Source organism: Quercus robur, chromosome 4 (assembly GCF_932294415.1).
Source record: "Quercus robur chromosome 4, dhQueRobu3.1, whole genome shotgun sequence".
Lineage (NCBI taxonomy): Eukaryota > Viridiplantae > Streptophyta > Magnoliopsida > Fagales > Fagaceae > Quercus > Quercus robur.
Genome location: NC_065537.1, coordinates 29,868,817 through 29,885,389, shown reverse-complemented (window position 1 = coordinate 29,885,389; position 16,573 = coordinate 29,868,817). Strand labels below are relative to the sequence as shown.

Genomic DNA, 16,573 nt, shown 5'->3' with positions numbered 1-16,573 from the left:
ATGTAACTTTTTAATTTTAATTTATTTATTGTTAGTGAGAATACATAGAAATGAATTTTTAAGAAACTTTAATTTGAAATTTGAAATGGAGTAAATTATTGGATTTAATGTGCTAATTTTTTTTAAAAATATATTAAAATATATATAAATAGAATGTGTACTAATTTTTAAGGAAAAAATTTTACCTGGTATTATTTTTAAAATTTTATTCCGTTACAATTTTTTTTTTTTGATAAATATTCCGTTACAATTTGAACTATATATTTTTTATTTTTTAAGTACAAGGATTATATAACGAGGATTATATATATATATATATATATATATATAAAAAAAACATTAACAAGCAAGGTCGAGGGCCAGGCTCATATAAAAGCAAATTGCTTTTGTATGGCGTTTGTTGTTTTAGCCGAACCGATCCTGAGTCTTACATGTTCCGAGACTTCTCTCTCTGTAATATCCACCGCCTTTCACGGAAAATTTTTCCAGTACAATCTGTTTGGCTCTCTCTGTGAGAAATTTTCTCGGAGATCGTAATTCTATAATTTTTTTTTTCTTTCTTCTTTCAAATTCTCTCTCTGCGTTTGAAAAAAGTTTTCGGGGAAGCGTTTGAATTTTATAGGTTACCTCGTTAGGGTTTCGAATCCGAATTTAGGGTTTATTTTAATTTTAAATTGAATTCAAGCCGGTGAGAGTCGGTGCTGGTGTTCAAAATCGAAGTGCGAATACTTGGAACCTCGGGGGGAAATTAGGTTCCAAGTGTTTCGGATTTATCGTAATGAAATTAGGGTTGGGAGTGTGAATTGTTCGAGTTGAATGGTTAGGAATATGATAATCAAACGAACTACGAAGCTCGAAATGCCGAAATTGAAGCGTTGCAAGCTAGAAGATCCCAATTGCGAAGAAGATTGCGCGTATTCGGTGAATCCGAAGAAAAGGAAAAGCAATGGGTATCACACAGTGGGTAATGCCGATATGAGCAATGTCTCAGGCGATTCATGGTCGAGTGGAGGTTCGTATTGGGGCCGAGTCGGAGTGTTGGAGTCGAATTCGAAGCGATTGAGTGGTAAAAGAGGAGAGCGGTTGCGGCAACCACCGCTGTTGAAATCGTCGCGAGGGCGGGTTCAGACGCTGCCTTCGAGGCTATATGACTCGGTTGTCGATATATGGAAGACTGGGGAATCGAAGTTGAAGTTGGACGCTAAGAATTCGAGCTTGGAAGACGATGAAATCATGGGGTTTGTTAGAAAGAGCGACGAGGAAAAGGCCTGGTTTAAGAGCTCCAAGTTCTGTACATTTGAGGAGGAGGGGCAAGGAGAGGTTGGACCTGGTGGTGTAAACTGTAAGAATTTTGATTATAGAAAGTATTTGAATTCGAGTAGTTCAATGGCGAATGCGTTTGGTGTGAATAAAACCGGGTTTAGTTATAGCGGAATGATGTCAAAAGAGAATGTTCAGAAGAGGAAGGAATTGTATAAGCCTGAGGATTTTGCTTTGGGAGATATAGTTTGGGCAAAATGTGGGAGGAGATATCCGGCTTGGCCGGCCGTAGTGATCGATCCCATTTTGCAGGCTCCAGAAACTGTTCTTAGTTGTTGTGTTCCTGGTGCCATATGCGTCATGTTTTTTGGCTATTCCAAGAATGGAACACAAAGGGTAAATTCTTTGCTCTGCTTCTTTGGCTTTGATAATTTTCTTTGTTAAAATTTTCTGGGTTTTAACTTGTTGGTGAACTCTGATGGGCAGGACTATGCGTGGGTGAAGCAGGGAATGATATTTCCATTTATGGAATTCATGGACAGGTATGTTGCTAACTGGTCTTTGATTGATGTTTCTGAGTAGATTTTCTTTCGTTGAGCACTTAACTAGAATTTTGCTTTGTTCAGATATCAGGGGCAGACCCAGTTGTACAAGAGCAAACCGAGTGACTTTCAAATGGCATTGGAGGAGGCATTGTTGGCAGAAAATGGTATTCTGGACGCAAACCTTGGGGCTGGGCAAATGGGTAATTCAGATGCAACTCCCAATGGATTCCAAGAAGCCACTGCTTCAAATCTGGACGAATATTACTATCAAAATCAGGCAGGTTTCCTCAGAACTTAATTTTCTTTCCATTCGCCTGATCTGGATGTCTCTCCGTGTGTTCTTTTTGTTTGTTTGCCTGTTTTTTAAAATTTTGGCTTGACCATGTAACTGTCTGAGTTGGTTATTTTTTGGGTAGCTCCAAGTTTCTACCGTAGGATGGATATCTGCTTATGTTGACCGAGCGTTTGAAGTGGAGAGGTTTTAATTGAATGGCTATTATTTTACGTGCATGGATAGAAATAGTCTTAGTTCTGCTAAGTGGTTTGTACACTTATAAGCAGAGTGATGATTTATGAGTTATAGAAATTTTTTATTAATATAGGGCTGTAAAGATTTAGAATTAGGTCAACCTCAGCACATCGTTTAAGGAAATAAAAAACCATCAAACTACAGATATTTAGTGCTTAAAATGTTGGCTTCGTTGGTGGATGATAGAAAATTAAGCATCTTTAACCAAAACTTTATCAGGAAAGCGACTTTTGAGGCATGTTCAGAATAGGACCAGTTGCAAAGATGTGTCACTGGGGTGGATTATCGTTATGGAGAGGCTTGGATTGTTGAGCATCTACAGTAGAAAGGGGTTTGCATATATCTAGCTTATGGAAAGGCATTGGAAGTGGCTGTGATTTACTTTCGTGTTTAATAAAGTTTGTCATAGGGGCCTGGTTTTCAAGTTCTGTTTGGCTTGAGTTGTGTTGTGGGAACTCTCCTTTATGAGGCCAATTTTGCCAATTTATTGGCCTTAGTAGTAGTTTAGGAGGCGTCTATCATATTTTTATTTTTTGGTGTAGTTTGGAGGGGTGGGTAGGGCTGTAAATGAACCTAGCTCTTTTATGAATAGCTTGAGCTCGAGTTGGGAAAAAGCTTGTTTATGTTCGTTTGTTTAGCAAACAAGTCAAGCTCAAACACAAGTTTAGGTTTGACCATTAAACAAGCCAAACTCAAAGATAATAATGTGGTGGGCCAAACTCAAAGATCCCGAATTCAATTCCTGTCTCCTCCACTCTACCTTCGATTTAAAATCCCACGTGTTGGGCCTCACCTATTAAGAGGATTTGGGCCCAAATGTGAGGGGGAGTGTTAGAATTGTATAGTTAAGTGATTAAATTTACCTTATGCTAATAGTTTAAGCTTTTGGGACAATCAATAATTTAACAATAATAAAAACAGTTCATTCATAATAAAATAGATTTGTGAAGTGGTAAGAAATTTTATCCAAGGTATTACCGTATATGGGAAAAGAATAAGTTAATTAAGTAACTCGTGAACAAGTTCAAGCTTGTTCGATAAGAATATGAACCAAGCTTGAACATGTAATCTAGTTTGATGATGAACTTGATCTTGGCTTGTGTTCGAAATAAAATTAAATGAACAAGCATGAATTTTTAAGACTCGGCTTTGCTCGGCTTGTTTACAACCCTAGGGTGGGGAACACTATTTTGGAATTGCTTTGTTTGCAAGCTTTCTATGTTTGGGAGTTGGAAGATTTGGAAGTCAATTTCTCCGTGTTGAATGTGTATAATTTGGAGAAAATGGATGGTTGAACTTTTATTAACTTGTGTTGGTTTAGGTTCTATGAGTTAACTTGAAACAAATAGCTTGGCCATGAAACCATTGCACACTACTCTTTTTTATTTTTGGCTATAGGTTCCAAATATTTGAGAAGTGTTTCCCAAACTAATTTCTCATCCAAACAAGAGATCAACCCATTGAATCTCAAAAGCTCTAAGTACAAAGTTCCACAAAACAAAGCAAAAGCAACATCACAATGTATCAAAAGATGATTTAGTGTCTCCCCACTATATTGACGAAAGATAGAGCACCAACCAAAAAAATAGAAACTTTTCTTGATCAGATAATCACAAGTAAGAATCCTCATGCTGCTGTCCAAATAAAAAAAGAAACTCTCTTTGGATTCTTAATACACCAATTACTCTTCCAATGGAAAGAAGTTGCCATGGTACCTTGGATAGTTGGATGGCCTCGTAATATGAACATGAAATCTACTCCTATTTAGTCTCCATTTCAGCTTATCACCCACATCTACAAATCTACTACCACTAATGTTATTTTTGGTCTTCCTCGACCTTTTTTGATCCTTTAACTTGGATCAACTTACTCTTCCTTACTGGTGCATTAATCACTCTTCTTTGAACATGATCATACGATTCAAACCATCTCAAGTGACTCTCTCTCATCTTTTCATCAATGGGGGCTATGATGCAGCAGGTTATCTGTCACTAAGTAACTTGGCAATTCATTAAGGCAGCAGCTCGACAAGTTATCTAGCAATCTCACAGGTGATGAGCAATTGTAATCTGACTGTCTTGATCTGTAATAAATAGTCAAACTTGATATGTAGTTAGATAAGTGAGTTAGTTGATCAGTTAGTTACAAGCAACAGCTGGGGTGGCTGTGATGGCAGAATCATAACATGGTTAAAGAAAGGATATTCTCTTTGGAAGCCTAAGGCTAAGGGAAAGCCCAAGAATAAGTGCCCATGGTAGTTAACTAAATCTTTGTATTTTATTTAGTTATTCTTGAGTCTAGGGTATTTTAGTAATTTTACAATTGTTGGGTATGGGCCACAGTTATAAGCCATGGGTTTTATTAATTAGTCTTATTTAATTATGAGCCTTTATGCATGGGTTTTGATTTAATTTATTAGGTTTAAATAGTAGTCCTAATACTAGTAGGAACCCTGATACTAGTAGGAATCCTAATACTACCAGTACAAGTAAGAGTCTTTATATATATATATATATTGTAGGTTTAAAAATAGTAGTCCTAATACTAGTAGGAACCCTGATACTAGTAGGAATCCTAATACTATCAGTACAAGTAAGAGTCTTTATATATATATATATATATATATATATATATATTGTGTTGTTTCTTTTGTCTTCTCTTTTTTCTTTCTTTTTAAGGTTACTGTTCACGAATACTGTTCACACAGCCCCTAAACAGCCTTAATTTCTCTCTAATTCTTCTTCTTTCCTAATCCTAAACCTGCCACAACTAAACGTTAGACAAATCCCTAATTTGTCCTACATCAGGCTGTAATAGAATTCAGGTATGCTGATGTCAGCCAATCCCAGCTGGATCTTGAATTAGTTGCAGCTTACTAGCTTAGTGATTAGAATTTGGAGTGCTTTGTATAAATAAGACATTGACTGTATCAAATACTCAGTTTTGATAATAAAGACAGATTGTTTCTTTTCTAGAGTAAGCCTCTTGAAGAGTTGAACTTTGTGCACTGTTTGTAAACAAACAACTCAGTCTTCAATATTTCCTTCTTAATTTTGAAATTTCCTGCATTATGCTACCTCTTCTTTAACCTTTCCTCCTTGAACCCTATCTTTCCATGTATTTCAACTTATCCATCTTAACATTCTCTTTTCAGCTACACTCATTCTATGGATATGTTGCTTCTTAAGTTATATATAAATAAAAGCTGTCCCAACTTGCCCCAATACCCTTCCATAAACTACTCTCTTGTACATGGCAACTGCATGTACATGCTTATTTGGGGCCTTGTACTGAGAAGCATAGATATTTTTTCATTCTGTAATTTCTATGGTTATTCATCTTAGATGCTGCTTGATAGGCACTAAAATTGGTTGATCATGGACTGGTTGCAGTCATTTTAGTGATGGTTTCATGTCAAAATGCTGCTTTATTATTAGCAACAGATCATCTAGACGTGTGAAAATTTTCTTTGGTTTGTGTTTGTGTGCATGTACTTTCAAAAGCAATTTTTGGTTCCGTGTTTTGGGGTTACTACTTTATCAGTTAAATGCTTATGGAATCTGATCTGTTGAGTTAAAGAATTCCTCCTTGACTTAGTTATGTTTGCAGGATTTCTGCAAGGATACAAGACCCTGTGATGGCTGTGGTTTGTTTCTGCCTTGGAAAAATATGAAGAAAATGAAGGGCTCTACCCGTCAAACCCAGCTTTTGTGTAAACATTGTGCTAAGGTCAGTTATAAGTGTTGTACTTATAAAAGAAAAAAACTGTGGAGAAACTTTTCTGGAAGAGCGTTAATATAGCTTCTTGTTTTCTAAATGATGTTCACCTCTTAATTTTTACAGTTATGTAAATCAAAACAATATTGTGGCATTTGCAAGAAGATTTGGCACCATTCAGATGGTGGGGATTGGGTGAGATTACCTGCAAATCTGAATTAGGTTTATAATTTTTCCTATTCTTTTTCCTTTTAAAAAACAATTCAATGAATTCAGAGATGTTGATCAGGTGTGTTGTGATGGTTGTAATGTTTGGGTGCATGCTGAGTGTGAGAATATTTCTAGCAAGCTTTTCAAGGTGTGCTTAATATACTTGATTTATGAATTGTTATGTTAATTTCTGTTCCTGCCATATATGTGTTTACTCACTGACTTGTGTATGGTTTAAAGGATCTGGAGAATGTAGATTACTATTGCCCAGATTGTAAAGCAAAGTCTAATTATGAGTTATCAGCTTCAGAAAAATGCCAGCCAAATGTGAAGTATGTTTGCGCTATTTTTGTGTGTGTGTGCGTGTGCAATTCTTCTCCCTCCAGTTGATTTTTGGGGCAATTGTATATTTGACTTTATAGACTAAGGAGTTTATCATCAGGTTTAAAGCCTAATTTTTTTACAATTTTTGAAGCAGGTCTTTAGAAAATAGTGGACAAAATGTTCTACCTGAGAAGGTAGCTGTGGTGTGCAATGGCATGGAAGGAACATATATTCCGAACCTTCATATGTAAGCCTTGAACTAGTTTCTAAATATTACATGTATGTTGACATATTTTTCTTTAATATTCTTGTAGGACCTTTATGCCCTCCTTTCTCACCACCACATTCATTTTCTTCTTATGCACTCCTTACTGCAACTTTCTGTTTGTTTTGTTGAAGGATTCATTAGGATGCTTATTTATCATTTTATTTTTCCCCCATCTTAGAGTTATGTGCAAGTGCGGTTCATGTGGGTCAAAGAAGTATACACCTAGTGAATGGGAACGGCACACAGGTTGCAGAGCTAAAAAGTGGAAGTATAGTGTGAAAGTGAAGGGCACAATGCTGCCACTAGAAAAATGGGTCTGTACCAATTATCTTCATTTTGAAAGCACAACCAGTTTCTCCGTGTTCTGTATTTGACTTGTTTATGGTATTCTAGTTTTATAAAACTGATAAAAGTAACTTTTCTTCGTAAAACAACTTGAGAAAGTGGGTTTTTTTTTTTTTTTTTTTTAATTTTTTATTTATTTATTTAAAAATTTTTTGATGTCCCAAAGTTTTGGTAGCATCTTCTCAATGAGTTTTTGGGTCATTGCTTGATTGTGCATACAGAAAGGGAGATTACTCTGAAATTTAGTATAGGGTGAAGTATCCATGATTTAACACAATGAAAGAACTTAGAGAATGACTCAGCTAAGTTAGGACTAATCTATGAAAAGAAATTTATATTTTGTTACGTTAAAAATTATCTAATGTTTATATATACACACATACACATATAGTCCTCAATCCAAACGATACCCCCCCCCAAAAAAGAAGAAGAAGAAGAAATTCTGGCTTCAATGTGTGTGATACTAGACAACTGCTATTTTTTAAGGAAATTTTTGTATGACTTTATAAGCATTCCTTCTTTTTTTTTTTTTTTTCGCCTCATTTCATCTTTGGTTAAAGCTAATGAATTATATGTATGGCCCCTATAAAATTCTCTACTAACATTGAAGATGCTTCAGATTCAAGAGTATAATACACATGGTGTGGATCCTTTGAAGTTAGACAAGCAGCAGTTAGTTGGGTTTTTGCGAGGTAAAATATGCACTTCACTTGAATCTTTACATGTTGAAGGCTAGTCCTATCTTTGGTGTTTGTGTGGGTGCTGTATCTGCAGCCATGGTGTCTTTTGATTGTAATTCTCAACAGCAAGGATACTTATTTTAATTGCTACAGAGAAGTATGAACCTGTTCGTGCCAAATGGACCACAGAAAGATGTGCTATTTGTAGATGGGTTGAAGATTGGGATGACAACAAAATTATTATCTGCAACAGGTGTTTCCATAATTCATTGGATCGTAATACCCACTTTGTGTATTTTGGATGCTTAAATAAAAATTTCCTTGCTGGTAGAAGAATGGATTTTATTTACAAGCTTCACTGCTGAAAGAAGTTCTCTGACTTTTTTTTTCTTGGGTGTATAGATGCCAAATAGCTGTCCACCAAGAATGCTATGGGGAAAAATCTGTTCAGGATTTTACTTCATGGGTTTGCAGAGCATGTGAATCACCTGATCTCAAGAGAGAATGTTGCCTTTGTCCTGTACAAGGTATGCCATCTAGATTAGTGTGTGAAAAAATTCCTATTCAATCTGTGTTGAAAGTTTTATATGATTATATTGTGAAGTTCTTATTAAAACACTACTTTGTCCGTCCAGAAAAGTAGTTTTTTGAACCTTTTTTGGGAATATTTGCATTCCTTATCCCTTTTTGTTGATTTCAGTATAACATGGATGATACTCATTAAGAGCGCCCCCCCCCCCCCCCCCCCCCTCTCCCAACAAATTTACTAGTATTTTCTTTTTCCACTAAGTTGCATGCAAATATGACTGTATATAAATTTTTTAAGGATGTTTGCTGAGTATTCTTACTTGAAAATGCTTGTGCTAATTGATTATTAAAGTTGATTGTATTCAAATGCTAACATGTTAATATCTCTAAAAACTGCTTTTATAGGAGGTGCTCTGAAGCCAACTGATGTTGAGATGCTGTGGGTTCATGTCACGTGTGCTTGGTTCCGGCCTGAAGTTGGTTTCTTAAATCATGAGAAAATGGAACCTGCTGTTGGAATCCTCAGAATTCCATCCAATTCATTTTTGAAGGTAAAATTGTGTTCCTAATAATTGTCTAGACAGTTTCTAATTTTCTGGTGCTTCAATTGCAAAATCTTTTATGAATGAATTTATGTTAGGCTGCGTTTGTTTTGACTGAAATCGATTTATGACCATAACATATTTTCAGGTGAACATTTTCCGGAAAAGAAAATATTTTCAAGTGTTTGGTTGCGTTCGTAAAAATGTTTTAGAAAATATTTTTGGGTGTTTGGTTGTGTTTGTGAAAATGCTTCAAAAAACACATTTTCCCAGGTTCCTAACTGATACTATAATAGAAAATTCCAATTTAAAAATCCAAAGAAACAAAAAATGGAGAACAAAACCAGATTTTGCAAGAGAGATTGTGTGAGAGAGAGAGATAGAGAGCTAGATTGACAAGGAGATAACAGAAAATTCCCATATAGAAATCCAAAGAAACAAAAAATGGAGAACAAAACCAGATTCTGCGAGAGAGATTGTGTGAGAGAGAAAGATAGAGAGCTAGATTGAGAAGGAGAGAGAGATTGGTGACAACGACTGATGATGTTGATATCTGCCTTAGGACAGCGGTATTGATGGCTGGTGGAGGATGGCAAAGTTTTGTGGAGTGGCTGGTGGAGGATGACAAATTTTCGCTAATTGGCTGGCAGTGGACAACAATGACCAATCAGCAACAACAGCCATGAAGAGAGTGGGTTTTGCAGTGGTTTAGGGAGGTGGCTGGGATTGGGTTATGCAGTGGTTATGGAGGCGAACGGAGATTGGTTTGGGAAGATTGGGCCTCATGGTGGCTTGATGGGTCATGGCAGTCTGGTGGGTGGATCACGGTGGTTGGCGCGAGGCTGGTTGGGTGCTCTGTGTTCTTTGTGCTTGAAGGAGTGGAGAGTGTGAGTGTGTAAAATCTTGTGACTGAATCAAGTGTAAATTGATTTATGGTCAAAGGGAAAACATTTTCAGGTTGACCGGGCTTTTCAGTCCTCCCAAACACCCGGAAATGCATAAAATTTACATAAAAACAAACGCAGCCTAAGTCTCTTGTAAAATTTCATAGTATTGAGTTCAATTCCTTGATGGTTAGTAGAAGGCTTTGGAAATTCCCGTGGGTTGTTCTTTAGCAAACCAAGCTTTATGAGATTAATTTGCTGTGTGGTAATGCCTTTTTTTTTTTTTTGGTGCTTGAAATCTAAATATACCCAATTTTTCTGGACTGCAGCGTTGTGTAATCTGCCAGCAGAGTCATGGTTCCTGCACCCAGTGCTGCAAGTGTACTACTTATTTTCATGTAATGTGTGCATCGAGAGCAGGATATAGCATGGAAGTAAGTCTTCACAGTTATTCTGAACAGACCAATGGTCTGCCTGAAACTACTAATATTATAGAATATTCTTGAATTGAATTGTGTTGTCCTGTTTTGGTGCTTGCATTGCATGTCTGTATGATGCATGCCTTTATTTTTCAAAATATTTTCATGTAAGTTTTGAGAAAAAATTGAGGATGGAAAATGGGACTGCATTAACATTATCTGTTGAACTTTCAGTTGCACTGCTCAGAAAGGAATGGGACACAAATGACTAAAAAGTTGATATATTGTGCAGATCACAGGTTTGGGTTGTGCCCCACAATTTGTTTCAATATTTTCTTTACCAGTGGAAATAATTTTTATTTTTTACTTTTGGTTCAACTCCATTATGCACCACATTTATTGGTGTAAACCTTGGTTTTCACGCAGAGAGCCAAACCCCGATGCTGTCGTTGTTGTTCATACTCCTGCAGGGGTTTTTTCTGCTAGAAGCTTGCTGCCAAACCAGCAGGGGTGCTTCAGGGGTTCAAGGCTGGCTTCATTGAAGAACACTGAACTTCCTGAGTCTCCAACATCAGAGATTAATGAGTTTGAGCCCCTTTCTTCTGCAAGATGTCGTGCCTTCAAAAGATCAAAGAATAAGGTTACTTTATGTAGCAACCTTATATCTGTCTCTGTAATTTTCAGTTCAGTAGAATACTTGTTTCTTAACAAAATTTTTCCACACTGCAAAGCTTTAATTTCCTTTTTTTGTTAGGGATGAGCCCAATTGACCGTATTGTTGTTAGCATGTTGCCAACAAAATCATCAATTGTCTCTCTTGTTGGTCTCATTTCAATTTTGTTTTTGTTTGCCAGCAGGCTGATGGTCAGCCAATATTCCACCGACTGATGGGGCCAAGCCATCATTCTTTAGATGCAATAAGTAGCTTGAGCACAAAAAATGTAAATTCTTGTCTTTTAAAATTTTTTTACCTCTCAGATATTAAACTTTTTGCATTTTGGATGGAAATAACCTTATTTTGCTTTTTTGGTTGTGTAATGCGACATGTTAATATCCATTTACATACTTTGTTCTCTTTTAACAGGAAGTAGAAGTTTCTAAGGATTTCACATCTTTCAAGGAACGACTTTGCCACTTACAGGTAGCTATGGTTTTTTAATATGAAATGGTACTTGCGTACTGCCTACTTGGTGTAATTTCTAATTTCATTAACTTTTGGTCTAGTATTTTTTTATTAACACTTGTTTGTGGCTTCAGAGAACTGAATGTTATCGGGTTTGCTTTGGTAAATCTGGTATACATGGATGGGGTCTCTTTGCGCGTAGGAATATTCAAGAAGGAGAAATGGTACTATGTTCATTTGGATGCTTTTTACACACTCGCGCACACACATGTATATGCGTTGCTTATACTGTTTCCATAATTTCTGAAATTGAGAATTTTTCTTTGGATATCCACTTCCCAAAGATTTTTTGATAAATCAATAGACAATGTTGTGGTAGCTTTCTTCTTCTCTTGTTTAGTTGACATAATAGCATTCTGTCTACTTTTTCTCTGCCCTTTTAGACATTAAGTATTTTACTGGGTTGGTTCGTTGATGCAGAAGGAGGAATACAATTTTTATTTTGATTTAGTCTTTATGTAATTTTGGAAGTCAATTGCATTTTTGTTAGTCACTTGGATTTTATTTTAAGTCTTATTAGTTAATTAGGTTAGTTAGGATCTTATTTAATTTCTTAGAGTCAAGGGTATTTTTGTAATTCAATAAGCGGGATTTTCCCAATCATTTGAAACTTGGTTTTCTAAGTCAATTTTAACTAGAATTAGGGTTTAATAGTTTATATAAGCATGCTATCATACCCCTATGGAGACAATTTATAATATGATTGATTAAGAATAGTTCTCTTGAAAATTGTTCAATGGTCTGGAGTCTATTCCAACCAACATTAGGGTTCACTTAGGGAGATTACAATAAGAATGATAATTTTTGTTACTTGGAATAACATATGTTGTAATGGAATAATTAAATCTATTCATACATACGTTTGGTTGTAACATTAGGATCTGTTTTATGCAATATCTTATACAATTATATTTCCTAAAAACAGATTTTTTTTTAATTTATTTAAAAAAAAAAAATTGAGAGATAGTTTTTATAATTGTTATGTGCATATGGAAAATTTGTATTTTTGGAAATATATTAATTTTATAAGTAATTACACCTACTAAGAATATTATAGCCCTTTTAGAAAGAAACAGCTATTTCACAAGAATAACCATTCCATTACAGGACCTAGTACAACATACCAAACGTACCCTAGGGGTGTGTTTGTTTGGAGGTGAAATAGGATGGATGAAAAATTTTGGAGAGATAATGGGAAGGAAAACATTTTTAGAGTGTGTTTGGTTGAGTAAGAAGGAAAGAAAATAAATGGCGGGGTTCAAGTGTTTTCTCTCCGGGCTCACCAAAATGTTTTTTCCCTAAAATGGAGAGAAAACTGAGTGAAGATGAATTTTTTCTTCTCCCCTGACATTGCCTTGTTCCCCCCTCCCCCCCACCCACTTTTTTTTTCCCCTCTTCTGGGTAGTAATGTTGCCCTTCATCTTCTTTATTTTTATTTTTATTTTTTAACTAGACGTGATTTTTTTTTGGGATATGATTTTTATTTTTTAATAAATTTGGGTGATTGCACTTTTTTTGTGTGGTTATTTGTCACTTTTTTGTTTTAATTGAGCATTATTCTTTAACAAGGGTATATGAGTAAATTTATTCAAACTCATATTTTTCATCCCTCTACTTTTCCACTCTCAACCAAACAAAAATGAGAGAATAAACTCTTTTTTATCCCTCCACTTTTCCATCCTCTCACAATTTTCTATCCTCCTACTTTTCCACTTTTCCAACTAAGCGGACCCTAAGTGTTGACTCCTAGGTTTGCTCTTCCTTGCTTGATGCTGATTCCAAGCAAGCCTTGGTGTTGACACCTAGATTTTATCTTTTTATTTTTCTGTTCTTGCATCTGTTTTGATTTTGTTCTGCGGCATTTTTTTTTTCTTTGGAAGGTCAGACAACTGATGCTAGGTATGAATGTCTCCAGGTTGTTGAGTATCGTGGTGAGCAGGTGCGGCGTAGTGTTGCAGATTTGAGGGAGGCAAAGTACCAATTAGAAGGCAAAGATTGCTATGTGAGTCTTTTGTTTAATACTCCCTTTGTCTGCATGTACATTCTCTTGGCAATTGCTAATATTGTTAGACCTCCATATGCCTATATTGGAAGTCGTGAAAAGTATTTTGATGTCTCAATTGCAGTAAGGGAAATTTTGGGGAACTCCCATTCTATGTTTAGTTTAGGCACAGGTACCCATTGCATTTCTTTTACTCCATATTTGATAATTAGGTGAAAGTGTTGTAGTATAGGAGTGACTATTTAAATGTTTGAATTAATTTTAAGTTAGGGTGAAGTTACTTTCTTATGTCTTATGACCAGTCTGTTTATTTTATTTTTATTTTTAAAAATAAGGGACTGGTCATGATAAACCATATATAGAATACAGTAAGTCTTACGTTTTGTTTTACTGACAACCTGATGATTTTAAGTATGCCCCATTTTAATTTATTTTTACCCAAACTCCTCTTTTTGGCAGGTTAAATTCTTGTATTATCTCATCAGATTTATCTCTCTTAACTGTGGTTTTTAAAGTCCAATGAAAAATTTTATGCAGCTCTTCAAGATCAGTGAGGAAGTAGTAATTGATGCCACAAATAAAGGGAATATAGCACGTTTAATAAATCATTCGGTAAGTTCTTGTGTTGAAGTTTTTGATTGACTTTGAGAAAATCTATTCTTCATTTGCTTCAAAAAGTATAGGCTCATATCTTTATGCTCGATGTATTGTTCATAGCTTGGTTTGACCTTAACTTGAATTGATCCCAACTGGGAATTTGATTGGCTTTTGTCATGTTGGTCAAATTTGCATTGTGGTCACATTGCCTGTTGAGGCATTGACCAAGAAGATATTAGCTTATATTTTGACAGACTATAATAGTAGAGCAGCAGATTTACATGTAAGACCATAGTAATGATCTTAAAGTAGAGTTGGCTTGGGTTAGGGTTCCTTTCTAGATATCATGCGGCCCAAATCCAACCTTTGTTTTTTACAAAGAGAAATAAAAAGCAAATAAAATTTCTATACGTGCATCTTTTCTTTTTGATGGTTCTATACATGCATCTTATATCTTACAATGCTAACCATTCAATCACATTTTACTGCAGTGCATGCCCAACTGCTATGCAAGGATCATGAGTTTGGGTGATGATGAGAGCAGGATAGTTCTTATTGCTAAGACAAATGTTTCTGCTGGTGAAGAATTAACGTATGAATTATTCCCATGTGTGTGTGTGCGCACACTCACATGTATGCATTTGTGCATGAATGAGTTTGCTGCCTTCAAATTTAACCTCTTTTTATGCATTAAAATTCAGTTTGGGAATAAACAATTGTTTAATCTTTCTGCCACAGGTATGATTACTTGTTCGATCCAGATGAGCTTGATGAGTTGAAAGTTCCTTGCCGATGTAGAACTCCCAATTGTAGGAAATTCATGAATTAAGTTGCACATTCTTTTTTGCCATTTTATCTCTGCAAGGAGCAGCTTGCACTGGCTGCTTACCTCCTTAGTCCTAACCCATGAGGATTCATTCTTTTTCAGAGTGAGCTTGTAATTTTTTTAACCCACATTTGTATTATAGTAATTTAGATGCAATAAAATGTAAATTCACCAACTTTTTTGTTGGTGCCATTTTTCTGAAAAAATTGCATATTACTATATTTTTGTATTATATATCATGACTGCGCACCATGCCAATTTGGTCCCAAATTTGAATGAGTTACCATTTGTATTGTAAATAAATTTGTCTATTTGTACGCTTAGCCAAAAAAAAAAAAAAATTGTGTAGTTTTATAATCAAGAACGCAGAACAGAAAAAATAACTCAAGCAACAGAATTTGAATGGACAAGAAACAGAGGGAAAAGTAGCAGAAGACTCCAGCAGTATTATATTATGGTCCTTTTTGGTTTTTTAAACCGGTTGGAAATTTATCTTAAATTTATCCTAACGTACTCGCCTGGAGCTAGAACCCGTGACCTCCTCACACCCAAGCTCTAAGGCTTGGGGAGGTACCGTCCCGCCTAACAGGTGAGTGGTTTGATTAAGCAGAATCATAGGTTCATAATATATATCGAAAGGCTTTAGAAATGTTAAATGATGAGAGGTCTTAAATCTTAATGCCAAGCCAATCAATGAGTTTGAGTACATCTATTCTATATATGTATAAGCTGCAGCCAGCACCTTTTGAGTGATAGGCAGTAATGATCTCAAGACTAGTTTTTCCTACCTGATTGTAGTCATCACTCATCAGGGACAGGAGGAATTCAATAGATTTTTTTAAAAGGAAGCATGTGAGTGGCTATTGGTTCTTGCTTTGTTTTGTTGAACGCAACGTCAAACTCTCTAGCTCTAGAGGTCTTAGAAATATCATCTTTCCAAAGATCTTGACTTTGGAAAAATGATGTTTTATTGTCAAGCTCCTAATGAGGCAGACATTTTAAATAAGTATAATTACAAATCCTCTGGGTCTAGATGGCTTCTTGATCCTGTTTTATGAGTATCATCGGCACGTAACTAGATGGGAGGTGGTGGAAGCGATATAAAGCTTCTTTTAGCAGAGGTCACCCTTCTAAGTCCTAAGCCGAATCCCCAAAGGCAAGGGAGCTTCATCGGTGAATCAATGCAAACCTATTATCTTATCTAGTGTGAGCTAAAAATCCCACCCCCAAAAAAACTTTGCTTTTATGAGTGTTTTTATTGAGCTTCGTCTTTCCCCTCAAAAATAATTTTTTTCTTTTGGAGTCTCCCATTGTGTGGGCACTTTAAATTATTATTATTATTATTTTTTTTTTGAGAATCTTAAATTTTAAATTAAATTAAAAGGTTAAGTTATGAAATCATTTTTTGAAAATTTGAATATTTGTCTCTGTTTTGTATACTCATGACTCATTTATATCTACAATACATATCAAGCGCATATGCATGCCAATGATTCGTAGATAATACAGTTATATTAACTTCAAACGATCATATCTTACTTATTTAAATCTTAAATAAGTCAAATTTGTGTCCATTTAAATTCATAGATGGCTACTTTCTAATAGTAAAAATAAAATCACTTAACTGTTCATTGTATTTTGTGAAGGTATTAGAGTGACTAAATGTCATTGTCAACATAACTTTTTAATACTTTTGACTTGGGATTATCTTAAA

The 16,573-nt window shown here is 35.4% G+C and overlaps 1 protein-coding gene across 5 annotated transcripts; it reads left to right on the top strand.

The window, feature by feature from the left end:
• The first annotated feature begins 347 nt into the window (after positions 1-347).
• LOC126721118 (histone-lysine N-methyltransferase ATX3) lies at positions 348-15,129 on the top strand. Of its 5 annotated transcripts, none has more exons than XR_007653827.1 (23): positions 348-1,656; positions 1,747-1,802; positions 1,887-2,082; positions 5,944-6,063; positions 6,178-6,246; positions 6,341-6,409; positions 6,502-6,593; positions 6,737-6,832; positions 7,032-7,167; positions 7,818-7,890; positions 8,032-8,131; positions 8,281-8,405; positions 8,812-8,957; positions 10,162-10,266; positions 10,486-10,550; positions 10,678-10,891; positions 11,106-11,192; positions 11,336-11,392; positions 11,509-11,598; positions 13,350-13,436; positions 13,561-13,608; positions 13,974-14,048; positions 14,525-14,576. XR_007653827.1 is itself a non-coding variant. In XM_050424148.1 (23 exons), the coding sequence occupies exons 1-23, from the start codon at positions 817-819 to the stop codon at positions 14,860-14,862; spliced, it is 3,084 nt and encodes a 1,027-aa protein (XP_050280105.1). In that variant the 5' UTR covers positions 349-816; the 3' UTR covers positions 14,863-15,129. The 5 variants fall into 5 exon arrangements, 4 of the variants coding, with proteins under 4 accessions (XP_050280105.1, XP_050280104.1, XP_050280102.1 ...); XM_050424148.1 differs by lacking the exon at positions 13,561-13,608 and adding an exon at positions 14,772-15,129 and having other exon boundaries at positions 349-1,656; positions 6,740-6,832; positions 11,109-11,192; positions 14,525-14,625; XM_050424147.1 differs by lacking the exon at positions 13,561-13,608 and adding an exon at positions 14,772-15,129 and having other exon boundaries at positions 349-1,656; positions 11,109-11,192; positions 14,525-14,625.
• Positions 15,130-16,573: the final 1,444 nt, after the last annotated feature.